The sequence below is a fragment of the Nestor notabilis genome, unplaced genomic scaffold (genome assembly GCF_000696875.1).
Source record: "Nestor notabilis isolate BGI_N333 unplaced genomic scaffold, ASM69687v1 scaffold32072, whole genome shotgun sequence".
Taxonomy (NCBI): domain Eukaryota; kingdom Metazoa; phylum Chordata; class Aves; order Psittaciformes; family Psittacidae; genus Nestor; species Nestor notabilis.
Window position 1 is genome coordinate 1 of NW_009919282.1, and position 24,995 is coordinate 24,995.

General features: G+C 36.8%; 1 protein-coding gene across 1 annotated transcript; it reads right to left on the minus strand.

The window, feature by feature from the left end:
* Nucleotides 1-1,389: 1,389 nt before the first annotated feature.
* On the minus strand, nucleotides 1,390-23,858 carry BTAF1 (BTAF1 RNA polymerase II, B-TFIID transcription factor-associated, 170kDa; the record flags this gene model as incomplete). Its single annotated transcript, XM_010010162.1, has 22 exons — nucleotides 1,390-1,499; nucleotides 1,592-1,745; nucleotides 2,690-2,880; nucleotides 3,934-4,363; nucleotides 6,499-6,702; nucleotides 7,195-7,369; nucleotides 7,545-7,687; nucleotides 8,291-8,440; nucleotides 9,038-9,142; nucleotides 9,220-9,340; nucleotides 10,305-10,429; nucleotides 10,548-10,688; nucleotides 11,235-11,411; nucleotides 11,650-11,745; nucleotides 13,239-13,328; nucleotides 15,728-15,796; nucleotides 17,035-17,146; nucleotides 17,779-17,915; nucleotides 18,205-18,368; nucleotides 20,808-20,954; nucleotides 22,636-22,750; nucleotides 23,735-23,858. Coding segments are annotated over 22 exons (3,280 nt in total), but the record flags the coding sequence as incomplete, so codon positions are not given.
* Between the last annotated feature and the right edge of the window lie 1,137 nt (nucleotides 23,859-24,995).

The window sequence follows — 24,995 nt, forward strand, 5'->3', positions numbered from 1 at the left end:
GGTTCCTCTACTACTTGCAAGAGGAAGTTGTATACAGTATTAGCAGCCCCCAAAACAATCTACACATTAACCACACACCATATATATGAGTATGTATAAAATACATAGATGTATTAGAAAACCCTTTCCATTTCATATGCTAAATTCACTCAAAATCATTCAGTATTCTATTTAAATAGATAACAAACGATTCTGTATGTTCCACATGAATCTTCTCCATCTGCTTAGAATGCTACATCCACTCCTTATACCCATCATATCCTTTCCAGAGTTCTGTCTACTTACTCCTTCCATGGAATTCTTTCCATATATTTTTATTACCCTGTTGCCCTCCTTTTACGCCTCTTCCACTGCCACTATATTTATTCTGCAATATAGTACTGCAGATAGGCCAATACTGAAAATTGTGTTCAGATGGAGCCATAATGATGTTTTTCTTGTTCTGTTTCTATTATTTTTTTAAACCAGTATTTTACATTCAGCTGATAACTTTCACAAAACTCTCCTAACACAATCTCTCTCCTGAGTAGAAATAGTCAGTTCAAAGCCTACTACTGCATGTAAGATGTTAAGTCTTTTACATTGAGTGGTGTGTGAAAAGAAATAATACTAAAAAAAAATCTAGAAAAACCAGATCCAGTCTACTTCAGGGTAAAACTGAAGTTTCCCATAATTTTTTTCATTCCCTGCACAGGGTGCCTTTCTGACAACCTTCATCCTGTTCCACAGGAGTCAGACAGTAAATTGTGCAGTTTTATTACTACCATTTCCCCCCCTACTCTGGCCACATAAACTACACATCAGTCTATTAGAAGTCAACCCATTTCAGTCAGCCACATAATGCAGCTTAACAGCATTTTTATCTGTACTTCACTAACAAAAGAGAAGGCATCATATTATCACTCTGTTCTTCAGGTTTAGGAAATTTGGAATTAGAATAAAGCAGAGTCAAGATGCTGATTTCAATGTAACAAAATAGCATAAACATTATCTTAACTCAAACTTCAGACACAATCTTGTTTGGGCATCTGACCATCTGAAGAGAGTAGGCCAAGGCTAAGTTGTAGGTAGGTGCTTGCTTTATTTATATGTGGGTTTATTCTTCAATCCCATACAAATAAATACAGAATTTTACATCCTAGAGAACACAGGGGAACACCAGCTTTAAAATGTAACAGCTAAACTGCTGAGGACAGAAGCCTATGCCTGCAGTTCATCAAGACTAGGATACAGGATTCAGAGAACAGGCAGGCTAGCAAATGAATAAGAACACTATTTGAGTAAAATTAGAAGAACATCTAAAAAGCCTTACAAACCAAAGATTTAAAACAGTGCCAATGAACAGACTGAATTGCTTCCTACAAAAAAGCTGCTTTGGAATATAATTACCAGAGGATGTAGCTGAGTATCCATTGCAGCCGCTGTTGTTTCAAAAACCTGCAAAGAATTTACAAGCTCCTGGGCAGGAGCATCTCCTTTTTCCAATAAGGACTTTCGGTCTGTTAAAAACAGAAAAGGGGTTCAGTTTAAGACTGACATACTGCCCCCAGCCTCCCAGCCCTCCCCCTGCTTAAATCAGAAGGCTGATTACCAAAATTATTTATGTGAATGTTGTTCCTTAATGAACCAACCATAGCATCCCAGAGATGTGGCAATCCTGTTGCCATTTCAGCACCAAAATGTTTAGCTATAGTAGATAAGGCAAATTCAGCTCCTCTTCTCTGTACAACATAAGGTTTCTGAGCCTAGAATTAAACAATTTAACAAACTGGAAATGACAGATTTAGGAATAGCAATTACTTTCAAGCAGGCTCCCACTGTTACATAGGCATTCTATTCTGAGTGTATATAGCTATTTACAACACATTTGCTAGTCCATTTTTTTCTTTGTAAGTTATTTACTTTATACAGGTAAAAAAAAAAAAAAACAAACCAGAACAACAACCAACCAACCAAAGGTCTTTTATAGCTGATTATTTAAATCCTGTAAGTACTGGGATTTGGCTTTTGCTGACACAGACCCATTTCAGCAAGAGGTTTTCCAACCGGGTCCAGTTTCAGAACCTCAGATATTGCCAATACAGGGACACCACAAGCAGTAACACACTAGCAAGGCTTCCCAAAAGCAGTATTTGTTTTGTTAAGCCCTTTCTCTTGCTCCCACCCTCATCAGAAAGCAGAATGGCTAAAAATTACTTCAGCGATTAAGAAGAAACTTCACAACACTGTTGAGGAATCACAGTCCTGACTGCATCTTATTAAAATGATGACATTTTATATGATAAAACAGTAACAAAAAATTTAGCATATCAAGTGTGGAAGTCATACATCCTAAAGCCAGTCATACTTCAAATACTGTTCTTAATGCTTCAGAGCATCCACTAACATGGGTAAGGACATAGCAGTTTAGGGAAATCCATTTGCATGGATTTGTTCTGAGATATTCATAGATTGTACTAAATGTAAAATATTTCAGGAGTTATTAGTATTCTTAATGACACACTGAAGATTTAAAGCATCTTTATCAACAAACATACGCTGCTTGCATCAAAATTTTATGCCAACTCTTCTCTCATGAGTAAAACCTGGACATCCTATTATAATGCTGTCAACTCCAGTGAATTCAGAAGTAATGTGGGGGGTGTGCGTGTGGATGTGCAAGTTGCAAATTCAAGTTTTTGAACTTTACCTCGTCAAGTTCTGTAGGAATGCTTCCACTACTGCCAGCAGGGAGATCTACAACTGGGGCTTTTGGAGCTTTTGGAGTAGGACCTCGCCGACTGGTGATAGCAAAAGCAGCTTTCTGATGTCTGTACAGTGTAATTATTCCCTTGTGCTTAGTAACTGTATGATGCATCCCATCTTTATCAGAGCTGGGCCCTGAAGGAAGAAAAAGAAGAGCTGACAATTTAGGCTGCTGTTTAGAAAACAGGCAGAAGTGATAGCTAGCTACAAGCCATCTGCAGATCAAAATGTCCTTAAAACTAAAACATGTCGTCGTTCTCAAGAATGGAAAATTTAAGTACAGCGCTACTCCATTCAGAGCACACTTACAGCCTTGGCATCAAACCTGAAGTGTGCAAACTGCTACACAAATTACTTAGAAGAAACAGAGGCAACAAAATTGCAGTTAAATATCAGAAGTTTGCACAAGGTTTTTTATGTAAGACATTATGTTCTAAAGTTTAAAAATAACCCTTAACTTCTGCGTCCTTTACAAACAGTTCGAGACTTCTATGATACAACAGCACATGCCATCAGTATTTTTGGATGTGCTGATGTTCCCATTTATGCTAATGAGCTTAATTTTCAATCAGACATGAATGTTACTCTAATCTGACACAGATGTATTCATTAAGAAAAAGTACTATGTATAATGGTCGAACCTTAAAGCAGGTTAGAATCTTTGACAGTATTAAGGTCTTAGTGTTGTTCATTCTATCTATAGGTTTTCAGCACAAGGAGCAGTCATTTAAAGAAAATCCATGACTGTAGGGTGCACAGAATTATTCGTTAATATCGAAGACTGTACTCAGCTTTTGTTATCTTATTAGCCCATGGAATGCAACACAACACAAGTCAGTCTTTTTTCTAACAGGCTACTCTAATTTCCATACTTATTCAATTTGAATGAAAAGCTTCATAACATATGTAAATGAAATGTAATCATAAGTGGATAATAACAGCAAATATCTGAAAACTGGGATGAAGGTGGTTTTTAACACAAATTTTCTGAAAACATTTCTATGCACATCATTAGTTGCACACAGTGTGTAGTTTAAGATACCTAAATGAAATAATTACTAAGAAATGAAGACTCGGTTGCTGGCATTTCAAAAACACTGAAAACAAGATTCACTCAAATACCCATTTTAACAGTTCAGAGAAAACCACACACATTTTTAAGAATCCTGGCAGTCTCAGGTATCATACCTTTTGAGTTTTCATAGCTGCTGCTCTGAGGCTGTGCAGGACATGCTGCCAGTGGGGTCAGATGCGGGTCCACACAGAGAGAGTTGCAGAGATTTTTTATAATCTTTGAGTTGGGACAAGGAGATCTTGTTGTACACTGCTGAAGTAACTTTGCTATACACGAAGCCACATAGTTTTGTACAAGTGTATTCTCCTCTTTTTTGATAGCTTCCATTAAGGGCTTTATAACAGGATTTAGTTTTTCTGGAAGTTGCTGCAAGTTCACAACTGCACATGCAGCAAATGTATGGACTCGCAGATGCAACACCTGCCATTCTTGATTTGTTTCTGTAACAGTCATTTGGACTTGTTGTCGTTTACTATCCAACTGTTGTAGAATTTTAGGATTCAAAGTAAAGGATGATGTTGCTTCATTGAAAACAGAAGTAACCTAATAAAAAGGAAGAAAAAAAACCCTTACAAATCTGTTTACTGTAAAATTTACTGTAAAAAGGGATATCCTTTGAAAACCATGGTTTTCTTGGCAGAGCACGAGTCACTTCACCAGGTATTATCGTTTCTAGTTTTCAAGAAATAGCAGGGAATGCTGCAAAAAGTAGTTTCTGGAATCTTGAACTGCAGCTCAAGGGAAAAAAATCAGGCATATTATGAACATTTTCAAGTCTAGATTCTGAAAGCTAAAAGAGGAGTTTATGTTCTCCTCCAAATTTAGATTGTCCTATTTCTGCCAGATATATCCAGATATTCTGGCAACGTGTAAGCACATGACAGATAAGCAAAGTAGAATATGCTATGGATACGTAAGGCCAGAAAGGATGTGCAAGGGCCCATGCATGAAAAAGTTTCTAAGCTCTTTTTCTTTTGATGAAAGAGAGACTTGGATAAAAATGTAAGGAAAAGGTCAGCAAAACCCAGTTGTTGCAAGACCTGCCATATGCTCCCGCACTCACAACTGGCTGACTGCTGTTGCTCAAACCTTTCATAGGAAACAAGTTAAAAGCAACATGGAATCATGGAAATGCTAAACTTATTCTACTGATAGGATAGTTAGGCCTCTAAGCACAGGAAAGATGACAGCTGTTGAGAGGGTTAGTCTGAGAGGGTTTTTTATTGGTTTTTGCCTTTTACTTTTAAATGCTCAGGTCACGTCTTTCAACAACAGGACTTGTACTGCTTTATTCTATAGATACCTCAAGTTCTACTTCACATGACCTTCATGACTGGAATGACCAAGGGATGCAAAAAATATGAATAGCGAGGAAGAACACAGTTTTTCCCATCTAATGCATGAAGACCCATACTACAATGCAGAGTAGATTTGGTGTTCATATTGCAAGAAAACTTGAAGAGCTGAAAGAGTGCAGAATATAACTATTTGCTATTTCCTATGGCTACGGACTAAGTCTTCTAATCCAGAATGGAGATCTCTTGAAAAATACCCATGCATTGGTCAAGCAGCACTATCACTGGACTCCAGAGTAAACAACTGAGGTACATGAAGACTCCTGTACTTCATAAAACTATGAGCTCACATTATTCTGTCTGGCCTCACCTTATCCATTTTAGACAGTTGTCACAGTCAGACTGGCTGCCAAAATCCCTTCAGCCCATATACACAATTGGCTATAACATTAGAGATAACATTGAGATTTCCAAGTTAAGCTACTGTGTGTTATACATAAATACTACCATCTGAGAATTTCAAGATCCATCATGCTACTGTCATCATGGCCATAACCATACAAACTTACACCTTGCCTTACTCTTATCCTCAGCATCCCAGCTGCATACACAAACGCATCCAGGATCCTAATCCTCCTCATCCCCCTCCCCAAGATGCACCATATCTATCACCATTCCTGCATCCCCCCCAAATCCACACACCTCTTCCACCCCAGTCCCGTTTTATTTTGTAGGCTCTCAAATCCACGCTGTTCATTTACATCCTGCCTCATCTAATCATACCCATCTTTCTCTCTGCTTAAGAGGCCAGTTTTGGGTTGGAAGAAAAACATTTTAATTTGTTGCCCCAACATTATCAGCTCTATTTTCACTTACAGAGCTTTTAATGTCAAGAGCTACCTTTCATGAGCACATCTAACACTAGTGTTTACAGCTTAAAAAAAAGACAAAACAATTGAACAGCCAGGAAAAAGGAAATAAAAACAAACAAACAAAACACCCACACACTTTAAATCACATGCACAGGAGTTGGTAAGGAGAAGGTCTAGATTTTACACAGTTCATTTACTAGTCTTTTGACAGTGTTTTTTGAAGGAGTTCCAGCCTGCTTTTTCTTCTGCGTAGATTTTAGTAGTGAATCTAAACCTGGGATCAGGACACTGTCAGTTCCTTCTCTAGTTATTTACCTGCACTGTACTCAGTTTTTGGTACATCTCTAACAGCATGGGGGAAGTGGTAAGTATCCATTACATATCTCATGTCAAAGGATGTGTAAAGTCACTACATTATTCCTGAAAGTAACCATCTGTGTAATAATTATACTGAAGATGTATTTCAAGATAGGAACAGATTAGAAGGAAGGGCAAGCATGCCTCTACTTACCAGCTCATTAGCTTGATCTATTGTAAATACACTGCAGTTTACTCTGTTTCCAATGTCAATGTGTGAATCAGCTAACAATGAAATGAGCTGTTTACATTCGTTCTGCATTCGTGTAAAAGGAACAGCAATTTCATCGTAATAGAGATGTTCAGAAAGGACCCCAAGTAAGCGAGGCTGCACACAAATGGCCACAGTTCTACACTCCTGTAACAGGAAAAGACACCATTTTTATTCCCGAGTAATCACAACTTCTGTTGCTTAGTTCTGGGCACTAAAAAGGGCAATCTACCTACAAAAAAAAAAACCAACACTTTCTAGAGGGACCATTAATATTTGTAATCCAGATATGAAATATTACAAACAAACCCATCAGTCTGCTATGAGAACTGAAGGGACAGTGAGAACAGGGAAGACAGTCATGTTAAAAGGAAGCCTTGACCTTAAATTACATGCTTCTTGAGAAGAGACATTTGTAGAAGAAATGTGAGCATATTTACTGATTCATAGCTCCAACAGTTGGCGTTTAGCTACGAAGTAATGTATTCCTCCATTGCCTACAATCAAGATTTTAGTATTTAGATGTATAAGTATGATTACAGCTTATCAACTGAAATTTCATTTCAAGCTAAGTAGCAGACGACAAGCTGTGCACTGAGATAGTGAGTAAAATTTAATTTTGCTGCAGAAACATCCTACCTTTTGCAAGGCTGCCCACTCACAGATTACTAATGCAACACTAATCCTCTGCAAGGCAGATTTAGAATTCAAGTGGAAGAGCAATAGCTGAGCTAATGATTCAGCTGGCTTTATTTCTTGAGTAACAGTATTTACACTTGGGTCACAAATGCAGCAACAAAGTGCTCCCAGCAACCTGACAAAAGGAGAAAGAACAGTCACCTCAGTGTTACAATTACCCTGCAATTAATGATTCAAAATGAAGACATCAAAAATGTCTACATAATTAGATTTTAGCAAAAGCACTATAGAATCCAAGAGATAAACTGTTTTAAAGTATTTTTTTTTTTTAAGATTTCCAGTAAACTGACTTTGCTGCCATCATCCGAGCTCGCATGACAACATAATCCCTGGTTGCTGGATCTTCTGAGATGCTGTCTGCCCCAGCAATATATTCCTGAATCACTTCCTTATTCTGGGTTTGACCTTGACGCAGTTTAGCACCTGCCTTTTCCTATGGAATAAATTTGGGAGAGATTGAAAGTAAAATGTGCTTGTGATAGAAAAGATGAATTCATATTCTGTAACATTCCCTGCAGAAGTTTAATTAAGCCAGAACATTTCTTGGATAGCAGACTTGACATAAAGTAGTTTACCACTGTAAATCACTTCTCTGCTAGTAGTTTCTGTGGTCCTATTAAATGTATGATATGTATAATATTAAAAATAACAACATTTGGCTGATAAACTGAGACCACATAGAGGAAAAAGGAAAACTCTCTCAGCATGTTTTCAGAAGTAACACAACCCTTTCAGACTTAACTCAGTCCTGCAAACAGATTTGAACCTGCAAACATGGTTTGAAACCATGATGGTTATGGAAGAACTTTATAAAGGATTCACAGGGAGCATGCTACATGACAGAAATTTGAGTTCTCATGGATAACCTGAAAAAAACTATTTTGCTCTACAGACTTGAGGTTTGTAAGGTAAGTTACATTTAGAGTTGTAAAAAGGCTCCATCACTCCCCTCTAACACCTTTAGAGCACCTTTATATACAGCTAAATCAATTTCCCACTTTCCCCAGAATAATTAGAGAGGTCACATTCTACTTACTTTTGATCTAGTTTTTACTTCTAGCAACATGTTTAAGTCAATGGGCAAGTGAGATGGCTGCATCATTAAACAGAGCCAGGCTCCCATCCATGGACAAGCAGCTGCAACCACATACTGTACAGATGCCTTGTTTAACAGTTCCAGCCATACCTTGGGAAAGAAGTGGAAATCATGACAAATTTGTATGGGTCTACATAAGATCATATGTGTGCTGATATACTGCTGGAACCATACAAGCGAAGGCTGTTCAGAGACCTCACAGCAGCCTTCCAATATCTGAAGGGGGCCTACAAGGATGTTGGAAAGGGACTCTTCATCAAGGACTGTAGTGATAGGACAAGGGGTAACAGGTTCAAACTTAAACATGAGAAGTTCATGTTAGATGTAAGGAAAGAGTTCTTTACTGTGAAGGTGGTGAGGCACTGGAACAGGTTGTCCAAAGAAGTGGTGAATGCTCCATCCCTGACAGTGTTCAAGGCAAGGTGGACAGAGCCTCGGGCAACATGGTCTAGTGTGAGGTATCCCTGTCCATGGCAGGGAGGTTGGAACAAGATGATCTTAAGGTCTTTTCCAGCCCTAAGCATTCTATGATTCTATCCTCCTTCACTATATAGTAAAATATCACATAGGCTAACTACAAAATAATTAACATGAACACACTATTCTTTATCTGCACAAAAGTGCAGAGGACATGAAAGAGCAGGATACATTAGCACTATATAGGTAGGTCATAAGTCATGCAAATACCTTGTGAATAAGATCCAAAATTTCTTGGTTGCTTTCTAAGATACAAAATTGAAATATGTGCCTCAACATGTCTTGCAGAATTGGAGTCAGCCATGTTGAAGAGCTCTGAAACAAGGATATTATGTGATCAAGCAGATTCCAATACATATCATAGTAAACCACCAGTAACACAAAATTCTTACCTGGTCTTGGGTGGACAGCAGTGTGAATAATGTCTCCAGTGCTGCTTTTCGCACAGAAGATATAGTATGATGCAGGAACGGCCACACACGTGGGACCAAAACTGTGAGTGACTGCTGAATACTAGTACACGAAGTGGAGATGCCGAAGCCATGAGAGGGGAAAAAACCACAAAAATAAACACACAGAGCCAAGTTAATTTTGTTTATCTTCAGACAGAAAGTTCAAGCATGTATTTTTACCATGTTGTTTCCCAGATTATGCTTTGGGCTTTGTTAAAAGTATTCAGGAAAAAAATGGGAGGTTTCGTTTTGTTATTGTTTTAGAAATAATTAAAAACAAGCCTGGATCTTTTCGGCAGGAATTTGCACCTCAAGTGATGCAAGCAGGACATGCTGAATTAAAGACAGCATTAGTGACAAGTTCATTCTTAATTTTGGATTTGGGTAAAGGCCAGCTTGAGCAGTGACAGTCATACAGAATGATAAAACATGTGTAAAGCATCTACCTTTAAGCGCAGATGCTGTGAGTTTACCATGTGGAATATGAAAAATGTTAACATACCAACATGCAATCCCTCTAATCTGACAGAGTCCCAAACAGATAGGAACTAGCCATTGTCTTCAACCAGTCACAGAATTACTGGTTGTCCTATTGATGTAAATTTTCACATTTGTAGCTCTTTGTAACTGTTCAGATAACAAAGTCCTACAGATACATGCATGTGTTTTAAAGTATGCAGATTGGAGCCTGTCAACAAGAAGCAGACAAAGCCTGTGGCAGGACCACTATGAGTGGAGCTGATAGCCTTCACTAAAATACTAGAGATGAATGGAGAGAGGAGAAAAACTACATCACATATAAACAATATCTAGTACCTTTTAATTATTTTGTTGTCTTTTACTAATGTAATGAAAATAGAAGCGCTGTCCTTCACTTTAAGGAAAAGCAAGAGTAAAATTCCAAAGCTGATTTAAATCAAACATCCATTTGGCATGCAATCTGAAAGCAACTTTGATTATTCCAATTTGAAAATAACTGGACAGTTAAAACTGGAATACTGAAGCAATACTAATGAGAAAGTTACCTGCATTTGCGGACCTGAGGATAAGTCAGAAGGGAAGAAAGAAGGATCATGATACTGTTTGTGGAAGCTGTCAAGTCATCCAACTCCAGAAGTGCATCCCACAAGGTATTAAGAATAAAAGGCACCTACACAAATAAGCAGAGGAGGTTATCTTAAAAAAAGTGCTGCCTCTAAGCATTATTTCCTTCACCCAGACCAAAAGTGAACTTTTCCATCAGAACTGACAGAAAACAATTCAGTCACCTTCTGAGACTGAAGTTGGACCAGACTTTCCACTACTGGTACTAAAGATGCTGCAGCAACAGCTCGGACATCATCATCCAGATCTTGGAGACCTTCAATTATTGCAGGCAGCACTTTAGGCAATAAAGTGCTGATCAAGTCCTGCCAAAAAGATCAAAATAATTTTTAAACTTAAAAAGCATATAACACCCCAAACAACTAAGATGTACTCTAAGTGTGGGAGTAAACCCATTTGTTGCAGGAAACAGAAGCTAGAGGTCCAAGCTGACAATCTAAGTATTTTAAGTTACCATTCATGAAGTAAAACCTAGGTTATAAATTTGAATGAACTGTAACCTGGCTCTGTTTGTTTGTAAACAAAGCTCAGTGTTTGCAGAACAGTATCATGAACACACTAAACCTTTGTAGCAGTGATCTCTCTTAACCTCACACATGAAAGCATCACCAAAACCAGACAAGCATATTTGTAACGTAACTTGTCACACTACAACAGTACAGTTTTGCTATATATGTGCAGATTTCTGCAGCCTGGATATAAAATTGCAGTCACACATCTTATAACCCACATGAGACTGCAGTGCAAGCAAGCCTGCTTTATCGTATCTATCTACTGTTCAGCCACATCCTCTACTTCAAGAAGAGCTTTTTGTTCCAAAGCTCTCTGCAATTTGTCATGAGGGTTATTACCTGACGTACTGCCAAAGCATACTTTATTCCTAGCAGACCACCGTGTCTCACTTCCCATTGTTCCTGTGTCAGCAGCTTCAGGAGAACATCCACAGTTTTGTGAACTCCAGTCTCATTCATATGTTTCAATACGACTCCCAAAGTCTGAGCACAAGTCTCACGTACCGGTGCTACCACCTAGGATAAAGTAAATCGTAAACAAGTTATTTTTGTGTGAAATCTGACTTCGAAACCTGTAAGAGTAGTCAGATGACCTAAACTGCTAGACAGACAAGGTGAAATCTCTCAGCTACTTTGTAATAAGCATCTGTGAGCAGTTACAAGCAGTAGCCCTGTACAAAGCATAGCTGATCTGCTGCAGTATTATCTCTCACAGAAATCTGCTGATCTACCTGTTCACTCAGAGACAACTTACTTCATCTGAAACAAAGTCTCCAAATCTGTCTAATGCAAACACACAAAGGAGTCTAATAACCAGGTCTTCCAGCCACTCCTGATGCTGCTGAACCATCTGTAAAAAGAGAGAAATTGAACACCTTGACTGTATTTACTCATAAAGGATTGCCAATATGCTTGTTTTAGCTAAAATTTGAGAGATGTGGCAATGTATTTAAGTTGACCGAGTATAGCCACCTCACAGAGATAGTCAAAGCAAAATAGCACTAATTCAGCTCACTGGCTTATTACAAACATTTTTTTAAAAAACAAGGTAGCTTTATCAAAAAGCTACAAAGCACCTTGTAAGGTAGACAGATAATTTATTATTTAATATACACAGCACTCAAAGGTAAGAGTCATTCAGTTACCCTTACTGACTAATGTCAACACATCCAAGGCAAGTCAATTAATATGCTTTAAGAATATTTACAAATAAGCTATGAAACCATACATCACTGCGGGAGACCCAGTGGAAGGAACTTGTGTTTCAGCCATGTGTCCTCCAGATTTAACAAAGCAATTTAGACCAAACTTGTCTTGAAGCTCTGGCCTCTGTTAAGAGACCCAATGAGACCTCAGTGTTAATGAGACCCAGTTCTGTAACTCTGCATCTCAGTAGAAACCCATAGAAGCAAATGCTCAGATATCACCTTTCTCATCTTCACTGTTTGCCTTCTAGACCACCACTTCCTTTGAAAGCTATCATTTTAATGAACAAAAGTTTGATCGTACTATGGATTTCATATTCCCATACATGTCAAAGAATTATAGCTGGCATATAGCATGTACGGCAGCCTTTGAAGCTAGCCTGGAGTACATATACTCTTTCCATAAACAGTTAAACTGTTTAAAGTACATTACCATTGCAGCACGTGTTACTACCCTGCAATCTCTATGGAACAAATACTACTCCGTGTGGAAGCAAGAAGAGATAGTAGCTTTTGCTTTACCTATATATACCGTATGCTGAATTAGCTTGATTTACATTTGATAAATATATTTCCTCATTCTTCAGCACTCTCTAAACCACAAGCTCTCCCAGCTGCTCTTACAGCAGAGAAGTCGGTATGAATCTGGATGAGATTCGCTATTAACAAACAAGCAGTTACTGTTGGGATATTTTGAAAAAGTATTTTCCTTTTAAATAGGCTGCTTAAATAACTTTTCTCATAATAACCAAGCAAATTGATAAGAGTCACCTTACTAGTTAAGTGAACAGAATTAGATGGTCTGAGACATTTCACTAGTGTGACATGATTAACTTCCAGTCATGGTAAGGGTGTGCTGAAAAATAGTATTTTCTAGTATGGAAGCTAGTGTTTAGTAACGTTACACACAGTCTGCATATTAATGGCTGCTCATACAATAGTACTGTTTCTTGAACAGGCCTTTTAAAAAGATACAGTGCATACAGTGATTTCATCCAGATTGTTTAGAGCAGACTAATCTCATAGTTTATATTCTCCCCGATCAGCCACCTCTTGCAGAGCTTAAGTATGTTAAAGAAGCCCATTTTCTAAACTTCATTTAAGTAAACATATTAAGTCTACGTGACTGGAAACTTACCTCTTCTAAAGAGCTATCTCCCATTTTACCACCACTTTTACCATGAGCTTTAAGTATCTCTCTCAGTCCAGTACCTGCACCATGTCGAACCTAGAAAGTGAAATCAGAAGTCAAATTTTAAATATTTAGGAACAAATACAAAGATAAAAGCCACACTAGGTAACTGGAACACTTCTTTATAGAAAAGTTTCATGATTAGACCAACTCATATACTAATCTGTCTGAAACAAACCCATTTTTTTCTATGTATCTCCCAGCTCGCAAACAAAACAATTAAGAATTGCTTCTATTTTCTAACACAGAAGATATTGTTATCATATTTGTAGTAGCGTAGCCAATGAAGAGTTTTCATTTAGTTTTACCTCACTATGTTATAAAACACTAGTTTTCAGAAAGAGCAACTAGAAGATATTATCTTATCAGTAAGCTTATAAGAAAAACAATATTCATGTATTTCTTAAACACTTTGTATTTCTCTTCGTATTGTATATTACATTTATGTTTCTCTACAACTCTCCGTATTTCTTAAAGAGAGTTTGGACCCTCACTGAATACTTTGGGATCTGCCAAACAAATTTCCGAGAATTACTATTCTGTATAGCTTACAAACCTGCCTTGCTTGCCTAAATATCAGAAGTGAACAAGTGATATGAGAAAGCAAATTACAGCCACTTTTATGTTCCCACCAAACATGGGACAGTTGAACACACTAAGTAGTTTTGGAAATGGCAGAAGACCAGAAGATCTCTGCTACAGATATACCTGTCTGTATACTGATACTTTTGATACACACCTGGACTAGTAATTGGCTTGTCAAGAAAAGTCCACTCAATAGATACACAGAAAGTTTCAAAAGCAAAATTTTGGACTAGGTTTTCAATGAGAAGCCTTTACATAGGTTATTTTATAGGTTAAGGACATTTCATATACAACCTTGTTGCTAACAGAAAACTGTTGCATTTCATTTTATGATAGTAGCAACTAGAACCAAGTAGTTGGTAGGTCCTTCCTTAGAGTATTTTAGATGAAATGCAATCATATACATCCCACACGTACAGCTCAGTGGCTGTTAGTAAAAGCTAAAAGCCAATAAAAACAGTCACAAAGCCTAATCTTAAGTCTTAATTGTTCATAATACAGCAATCATTTGTTTATTTGGTCCAAGACTGCTTATGAGCTAGCTTTTACAAGCCAAAAGAGGAACAGTTTGCTAGTTAACTTCTCAGCTTCCGCAAACGCAAAACAATAGCAAGACAAATGACGGAAATACCAGTAGTAGGATTCATCTTGACTGACTTCAGCTGCCCATAAGGCAGGAAAGCAATGTGAATTACTCATCCAGACTGCCTCAAGACATTGCAAGAAGATGCCACAGGGCAATTTCATAAACATGTATTTTGAGGTAGTTTAACCTGGTTTCCATCCAGAACATACCATAATAATGATTCTGGATTGATCTACTTCCTTAATTGTGTGTGCTCTGTATCAAACGTACGAAGCAAGCTATGAGCATATATGTGCATTCCAGAAGACAAGTGGACTTTGGCTTCAACTGCAAACAGCCTGATCTCAAATAAGGGGAGGATTATTAGTTCAGATGCAGTGATGTGCCAAACAAATATAATCATCCTTTTTCTGTGCCCAAAATAATTGGGCTGTCTACAAATGACCTACCTCTGTGCTTCCAAGTTTTAGGTCCACATGGGCAGAGCCCGTCACTGAAACTGTGCTATAGATATACCTGAGTATGTTACAGTTAGTGTTAACATTTGATCATTCAAAAGATCAACTTTTTAATGTAAAAACTGAAGTTAGTTGACAACTGTTATTTCCATCTTCCACTCAAGGAAGAGAAGCTAGTGGCAGCTACCTCCTATTTTTGCTTGGAACCGGTATCAAGGTTTGTGGAAAATAGTACAAGGATTGAATAGAAGCTGAGCAGAACAGGTTTTTAATCTTGAAAACCAGTTGCCTAGGCAACCAAATATATAGTTTTTGTAGTTGGTATTTACTATCACTGGGGAAAAAAAAATTAAAAGTTTCTATAAATGAAGATAACTAATGATTTGTAACCTATCCCCCGTTACCAAAGGAATGATTCCCCACCTTTTCTACTCGTTTAGCATTAAACATGTTGCTGTCATCAGCAACACTTGTACAATATTGGTCAAACTCTTGGCCCATTTTAATTGCTTAATCTTTTGACCATAGATTCATGTGCTTTTATTTTGCTTGAATTCCAATACTTCCAAAATTCTCATTTATAATCCCTGCTTTCCATATCTTTCCCATGATCCACTTGAGTATACATTACACATCTGTTTTCATTTATATTTTAAACAAGTCTTTAAAAACTCTAAGTTCTCTAAAAGCAGATTTGTCTCAGCTATGTTGTCTGTACTTACTAGCAATGTAATTTTTGATATCTAACAAAATGCTCTTAAGTCCTACACATACTTTACACCTTAGATACTGCACATACATCTTACCTCCCAAGAAGGGTTAAAGAGATCATTGCACACCTCTTCACAGAAGCTTTCCAGAGGCCATTCATTTGGCTAAAAATCACAAAAAATAAGATGAAAAGAGAAAGAGATCAGGCAAGCACTTCTTATATTGTATGACATTTAGATATGTGAAGGTAACAAAGACCTCCAACAGGTTAAGTATTTTTCTTCATTACAAGACAGAATTGAAAAAAAACCCCAAAACTAACAACCTTCTTCCACACTTTGCTGATTGGCAGTGGATCTTTTAAAAAGCTTATGAAGTTTGTCTGTTAGTAGTGTAACCTCTTCTCTATTGCAATTAATTTTTATGTTCTGAATTCAGCCTCCTTTTAGGAACCATGCTAAGGCAGAATATTAAGCAAAGTTCCTTATGCTCTCCTGTGATTCTTTAAGAACTTCACCTGTAAAGGATGGAATGGGCAGGTCTCAGTTTGAAATTGCACTACATAATCAAATTGTGTCAATTAATGCAGTAATAAACACCCCTCTTCTCAAAACACATTCCACATTTTTGAAAACCAGAAGCATATCCACTATTTCAAAAATTCCTACAAGGGAACTGTATGGCTGTGGAAAGGAAATTATGATAGTAAAATAAGTTCACACTATTACAAACCCAGCATTTGAAGGGCTAGCAACCATCAGCTACTCAACCTGAAGTTATCATTCATCTCTCAAATTCATTTTCCAATCATCGTTTCTCAAATACAAATTTAACTACTAAGAATTTTAATTACTGGAAAACCCCTTATTTTTGTAGCATTCAGATTAAACAAGATAAGTTTCTACGTATCATTTGTATTTCTCATTTCTCAATTCTTCAGCTTTTCAGCCTATTGAAACAAATGCAAGATTTTCTAAGACTAAGATAATTATTTAAATCTTCAACTACTAAAGATAGAACTTGATTCTAACTTAAACCTAATGAAAGTAAGGCAAAGATTATTTAAAGTGTACATGAACATTTAGATCAAATTATTTATGGCTTGGTGTAATCCTATCATCTAAGTGTTTAGCACAGTTCTACAGCTTAATACCCAGGTCTGACACCTGTAATCCATCTACTCAGGTTCATTTGGGTCACAGACTGCCACTAATGGGTTAAATGTGAACACTATACACAGTTTGAAGTTCATTTGCTTCATTACATATAAAAGTAAACTGGCAGTGGCATTCTTTACACCATTTCTCTGTATGCAAAAATGACTAAAGAATTCAAGAGCACAAATAAGTTTTCATTTACATCACCGATAAACTGGCTGATCAAAAAGAACTACACATCATGCCTCTTCTGGAGCATTTTCTACCAATGCTTTTGAGTCTGTGGCAGGCTGGTTGATGACAACATTTGCAACTTTTCTTCTCTTTTCTTCTGGTTCCCCATCAGTGCTATCATTGCTATGAAGGAACAAGTATAAGCTTATGAAGGGAAAGTATGCTTATGGGGAAGTAATTCTACAGCTGAAGTGCTGAAATACAATAGTGTGGCAAGAATAAAAAAACATGAGGTTTAACACTGAAATATGTGAAATAGATAAGTCTACATGTAAAAAAAAAAAAAAAAAAACCAGTTAGGACACAGCAGAATGCTGTCCCAGATTGGCAATCCTTCTCAGCCTTTTCCAAGAAATACAGAATGTCTTAGTAAAATCAAGGAAAGAATTTTGTTTACTGCTTGTTTTAAACACAGTAGGTACAATGTCACTATAAACTACAGTGAGAAACACAGCATACATCAGAAAGTTATATTTAATTTTTAGTTATCTTCTTAAATCCCCCATTTTCATGCATTATTCTCAAGCCCTATTTAACAACAGGGACAAACCACAAACTAACTGTAGCATCCCACTATTTCAAGATCTCTCTGAAGCTAGGTCCTTAACAAAGCTCTACCAGGGAAAAAGCACAGCTTTTACCAACAGCACAGTTAGCATGTAAGATTAAGATACAAAGACTGTAAGAAGTTTTTCAACTGACAAGCTTGAATTGTGATGTAACTGAAATAAAAGCAAACCAATTCACAATTATACCTCTTCTCATTAGTTTCCACTGCATCTCTGGATCTTTGCTTTGCAAATAGCTTAGCCATTCTTTTGGCTTTATTCTTTTGTCTACTGCTCATACCAGCTCGAAATTCTGAGTCAATTAACTCGGCAGCCTGAAGAGTCTGAAAGACAAGTCATTGTCAATTTTCTTACAATGAAGGTCCTTATAAATTCTCAAACCCACATTGCTCTCAACCTCCCCAAACCTCCGTTTGACACTCAAGAGCAACAGTTTGACATCATATAATACTAACATGCAACTATGGGGTGTAAGAATTCAGAAAGCCAAAGCATACCATACCAGACATTGATCATCATACTTAAAATATAAAGATTATAACTGCAGAATCACAAATAAAGCAAACCCACTGTATTATTTCTTGCATTCAAACAGCCCGAGGTTTTACCTACAGGTTGTTTGTTTACTAGTGAAACTGAAGAAGGAGAGTAGTCCAGATCTTCATCATTGAACAGGTCTTCAGTATTCATCCCAATTGCAGCACCCATATCTAAGCCAAGTTTCTTCTGTAACAGTTTCCTCTGTCGTGCTATCCTCTCTTTAGGATCAATTTCACCTAAAAAAAAACCCAAAAAACCCAAAACAAAAACAAAAAACCAAACAAAACAGTTTTTTTTTTAAAAAAAGGAAGTCTTGCCAGATTGCCAACCAGATGTACAATCTCTTAAATCTAATCACACTGACTCCTAGGAAGACCTTTGCTGCTGCACCTATACTAGGACTTAAACAGTGGTCATTTTTTAAGCAGTATCTCCCCTGCAATCCGTTACATTACACTTGTTGGACAAGTAAAAAACTAAGTTTTCTCTGCATTTTTAGGAAACTGTATTGTCAAAGTAATGAAACACACTAAAAATTAAATCCAGCAACTGATTCAAGAACTAGCACTTTTTTTACTGTGCACATGTATCACTGTGGATCAGCTGATTTTGGCAGTTGGTTTTCGGGGTGGGTTTTTTGGGGGTATGGTGTTTGGTTGTGGGGTTTTTTTAAGGTTTGATTTCCTCCTAACCTTAACCTTCTGTTGGGAAACACAGATATAAATAACAACCACCAATAAAACCCTCAAATAATATTCAATCCAATACCCTGTATTAAGCTAGGTTGAATGTGAACTTGTTTTCTTAGAAAAGATCTTCATTGTAAAAAGCACCAGATCCAGGTGTCTCCCTTCCTTCTACCCACACTAACTCCTGGTTGCAATGTAGGCTGAAGCATAAGCATGATTTTCCTAGGATGCTGGAGACTACTAACAATCTTATCCTCAATTTTCCTGTGTCAAGTAAGGCTCATTTTGGAAGTTAATAGAAGCTACCTCAAAAATGCTGCAAAGCTTCAACACTGTAATTACTGAACACCTAGACTAGGGAGCACTCACATTTACATAAATAAAAATAGGGTATTTTAGTGCCTGAGTAGAACAAACCCTTCAAGTAAACCAAAACTTGTAGCTTGTAGGGCTGTTGGACTTCACTCTCCTTTTACATGTGCAGTATGGAAGCCAGTCAAGAGACTTTGGGGGGGAAGGAGGACAGGGAGCAAATATGTGCACATAAACTTGCAAGTAGGTGAACAATACTGGCAGAGTTTTGGGGTACACGCCAGGCTGAGCAGTAATTAGTACTTAATTATATCTATACCAGTAAGTTGTTTTGGTGGTTTTTTGATTCTGGTTTGGTTTTTTTAATAGCATTTAATTGGCAAACAGAGAAATACAAACAACTTCCACTCTCTAAAAAAAATATTTTATCTTTCACAAGTTCATCTTAAGAAAAAGTACCGAAGACTGATAACTCTGAAGATTATTTAACTTGCTTTACATCCATTCATGTTGGCTACTTACTTGAAAAGGAAAGCTGCTACAAAACAAAGAGAATGTACATTTTCCCACCAGTTAAAAAAAGATCATAGAATGGTTAAGGTTGGGAGGGACCCTAAAGATCACCTAGTTCCAAAATTCAACAACTAAAACTAATTTTTATTTCATTTCCTTAATTTTCTATATTGTATTTTTTCATTTATTTTAATTCATAAAATTTACATGCAATCATATGACACTGGGATAAATATCAGACTTCAATGAACTAAAGTGTCCTAGTCCACCTACTTTATTTCTGAACAGGTAGAGTTTCATTAGAAGAGATGAAACTTGTACAACACCGTATTATGCTAGCATAAAATACGGCAAGCAATAAAACAGCAGCCAGGATTAACAGGCAGGATACTACTTAAGAGTCAGCAGCCATAGGTTCTGTTTCTCGCCGAGCTAGTGATCTGTGTACACTGCAAGGAACACATCACACACAAGGAACAAGTAAATCAGGGCTATGCAGTCAGAGATGATTCTTATCTATAGCATCATTTCATTTGGTGCAGAAACTGGAAGATGGACTGGAATTAGAGCTAGGAAGTACAGTAATAGCAAAAGAAATCTTAGCTTAAAATGCCATTACAGTGATATAAAGCAACACTGAGCTAAAAGTTGCAGAAATATTTCAGACAAGTCACTTGAAACCAAAGACATCACACAGGCACTGATATTTTACCTTCCAACTCTGATGGCTTTACCATAGTATTTCTAATTCAATCTTTCTATACTTCGAAGGCTTCAAGCTTTTAAGCAAGTCACATCCTACTACTGCATTTGGGAATGCTGTTTCAATGAAGAGCAAGTGGTGATAGTTCCTGCACCTCTTAGAAGTCTACAGAAGTTCTACAGAAGTCTGTAATACTGCTTTTTCTGCTCCCTCTTTTGGCTTTACACTCTCTTCTTCCCACTCTACGCATACTAACTGATGAGAGAAAACGTGAACAAACAATACACACCCCCTAAAAAAGTTGTTTAAATCAAGACAATACAAACCAGTTACATTGGGGAGTATTTTCCTCCTAGTTATTTCCTAGCTTTCTAAGAACCATGGATGACTAAATTCATAATACTGCCACAACAAACATTCAAATCAGTCTTGTCTGCAAGTAAAATATAAAGATATACCTGATTTATCATCTTGGACTTCAAATTCTGCACCAGCAGATCCAAGCAGAGATGCACCATGTTTTAACAACCGACATATATCAAATCTGTCAAAACGCAACCGATCTGTTGAAGGTGAATCTTCCACAGGACTTTCTGAGCCTGGTTCTAGATAGGACATTGAAAACAATATTAAGGACAATATGCTGACATTTTTGTTCAAAGGTCTGACAGAAGATTAAGTGAGAGAAAGAGGAAGAAGTAACTTCTCTCCTCCAAAGGAAATGGACACAGAGCATTTTGATTCATAAAGTTTAAAGGCTTTGTTTCACAAAGACAGACTGAAAAAGCTCACTTAATGCACTTAACTGAGTAGAATGTTCTTAAAGTGTTTTTTTTCTTGATAAATCTAGCTTTTTAAAATCTTGTACATTAACATACCACTAGGTCTTCTCTGTACACATATGGCCAATTTAAAGTTTGAACTGCATATGGCTCACAAATAGTTCAAACAAGTATCTTATCAACACTATATACCATACCTACAACAGCAAAGCATCCCTGGTACAGAAGCTGGAGAATAGCCTTAACAGGTATAGGAAAAAGTCAGTACCAAGTGGGCTGCTGAATTCTAGTTATCAGCTCTTCTCAAATCCAGTTGCAGGTATAGTGCAGTTCAATACTGATAGAGAGAATATTTGTTCCTCATAAGGTGTCATTTCCTGGTTACAATCCACTTCCAAAGTACACCCTCAGCACTCAAAGATTAGTGTTTTGTGGCTCCTAGTCATGTGCAGCTTAGTATCCAAAAGGACTGGCTATTCCTACATAATCCAGCATGCTCACATCCTGAATTACAACCAGCAGTATAAACATAAGCGTTACCTACAACAAATACATATCACATGCTCACACTTACTTAAGAAAGCTTGTTCACGTACAGTAGAATGAGCACAAAATACTGTATAAGATGTATAATAATAATTTCTTTGTACAGTGTGTACAGAACACTATATAAAATAAACACCACCTGCATTTCTTCAAATAAAGTTACCTAAAAGACAAAACAGTTGTCTTGTGAGGAAAAAAAAAAAAAAAAAAAAAAATGAAGATACTGTAACACTTCAACCTGGAGATAAGTTGTTGGAAGACGGTAAATATGACGGTTTACAAAAATAAGGCAGGCAGTGGATAAGGCAAATGCAGAACTTGCTTGTCAAATTCTACAGCAACAGAACCAGGAGACACTGAATGAAATAAATGAGATAACCTCAAAACACATACAAGATTTTTGTTGTTTTGGGTGGGGTTTTTTTAAACAGTGAACTTCTGGAACCTGTGCCACATAAGGTTGTAAACATAGTCCCAACAGGTTTAGACAAAAAAAATCAATGACAATAGGTCTGTAAGTTGACAATAAAAGCAACTCATAACAATTTCAGATGCAATATAAGTACAAACAGAATAGCCTTCAGCAAGTTGCCTTTTCACCTCCCTCAGAAAAGTGCTTTGAACAGAGAAACAGAGAAGCAAAAGCACATCTGCAAAATATAAAGATGAATTTAACTGGTTAAAAGTTTTGAAATTTTATGAGTTTTATTCCTTTTATTTATAAGAGCTTTCTGAGGATACAGAGCACAAGCACAGGAACCTTAGAAGAGACAAAGGTCAGGCATATCATTGTAACTGAATATGAACTTCTAAAGCCGAAGAGGTTTACTACAGTCCATGCATATTAAAAAAGTCTATGCTCATAAAAAAACAGAATGACAGAGCTGCCTTAAAAAGTCTCATATCACAGTCAATCTACATCAGATGAACAATGACTTGTACATAATTAAAGAAATACCTTGTTTTGATCTTGGTGTTGGATTCCACTCAGGTACATTTTTCACTATTGCTTCAACAGCCTGGCCAGCTGCAATACGGGTATCCCAATTTGTACTTCTTAAATACACTAACACCTTTAAGGAGAAATTAATAAATAATTATTGGCTTAACATGTACTTTCACAAAATCCATCAGGTATTATGCTCTATTTAAACACACTCACTTTTTTATGCTATGGGTTAAGACAACATTCAAAACAACAAAAACAAAGTACAAGGAATCAAACTAAAGAAATGCAAGCAGCCTTCTCTACTGCTCACTGCTTAGGAGAACTCCTGCTAATAGCCAGACATTAAGAATTTATAAGATATACTTATTCCCATCAGTCAAACTCAACCTTGATTTCCTCCAGGTACTGAACAAGACTCAACTTTTTTTTTTTTCTTTCTAAAAGGAAGTGTTCAAAAAGAGATTAATAGACCTGAAAACTCTGAAGTCATTTAACCCAAGAAGAGGGACAACATGGGTCACTTGAAGCAATACAAGCTCTTCTAAACTAATTTACCATTGTCTCAAATCTGGAAAAACTATTTCTTTCTCTGAAAATGGTTTGCTATTCATGATTTCTTGACCACTCTGTTGGTACCATCAATTGTGGCGAGGGCACCTGTTCAATAAGAGTAGAATTGAGGTCACTCAGCCATCTCCAGCTGTCAGATACATACTATTTTTGTTTTTACTAGACTTGGCCAGATTGAAGTCTCAAACTAATGGAAACCTCTTTCCATTTTCCAGCCCTTTTAAAGACATGCAGTCTTCTATATTTTTAATGCTTTATCACACAAGTAACAGTCTTTAAAGGCAGAAGCAGGAGTTTTTATAAGGCCATAAAGTTTCACTTTATAGAAGAAACTCTGAACTTACAGCAAACAGTGAATATCAGAAACCTGACTTACATAACCATTTTGGAGGCTAACAAAACAGCAAGCTTAACAGAATTACTCTCCTAATTTTCTTTGACTACTATGCTTTTTCTTCCCACAGAATCCACACCCCTTTGAACTAGTTTTATTCTCACCATTAAAGTACTGGAAAAATTAAACAAAAAAGATGCTTACTTTAGATAAGAGATTATTCAGTTCATGAGGATGCAGTTTCACTACTTCCCCAAGTTGCTGTGCAGCTGCTTTTCTTGTTACTGGTGTTGTACCAGTGTCCAGTAAAATGAAGAGACGATCAAGCCTAAATATGATTGACAAAACCCAGAAATGTTATGCTATTCATAGTTCAGCTGCCCATTTCTATTAATATGCTCCCACATTTTTCAGTTTCTCATGCAAACAGAAGAAATGTTGGCATGAACACTGTCAACTGACAGGTTGGCAAACATACTTTTTTCTAATAGTAAGTACAGTTGTTCTAAAAGAACATTTAATTTGGTAAGGAAAAAAAATAAAAATTATAGAAATTGTTAGAAACATTAGTTCAAAAAATCTGCAGTTACAAGAAAAATTTAACTTGTTCCCTTCTTTGCTCTGTGACCGAACATTTTCCAACTTAAATACTGTTAAGCTGCAAATGATCTTCATCAAATTCTGTCTGATAAAGCAAATGGCTCAACTGCTTGTATTGTGCATTATAATTTCTTTTGAAGACTTAGTCTGTGATCTATAATATCAAACTCTGCATTCCCTTTATACCACAAATTTTTACTTTTCACATATTTCCTCCCTAACTACCTGAAATATATAAGACCAAACCTGCTGTCGTATTTACAGCTTTGAGAGAATCCAACACCTCTGGCCCTCCCAAGAAATACAGGAATTTAACCAGCAGATCTCTTTTCTGTATTGGGTGAAAGAGACCCTGAGCATACATTTTCAGAAGCTGTAAATGAGAAATAGCTAACCACATTTCATCATACAAAAAGTATGTAAAAATAGAGACTACCTAGATAATCCAATCAATGATGGAAGGAACAAATGCTCATTATTACCTCCACTGTAAGGGGGACAGAAGTCTCTAAGGCCTAGTTTATCTATTAGTTATTGGGCCGTATGAGGTTATTACTGAATGCAAGTCTGGAATATGTCTATATAGTACAATCAAAATTATTCCTTCTAACTTAATCATAAAAATACTCCTCCAAATATTGCAATAATACGAAGCTTGAATTTACACAGCAGAGAAGGTCACCTAGATCACAGCCTAATGTAATAAGAATAGTTTTCCTGAACAACAAGCATTCCTCATAAACACATACCCTAGGTTTGAGCAAATACAGGAAAGGACAAATGTTTTGATTGTTAGTCTGTTGCTACTAATTACATTTTACCAAAATTGCCTTTAACATCCATTCCGATCATTAAAAAAAACCCC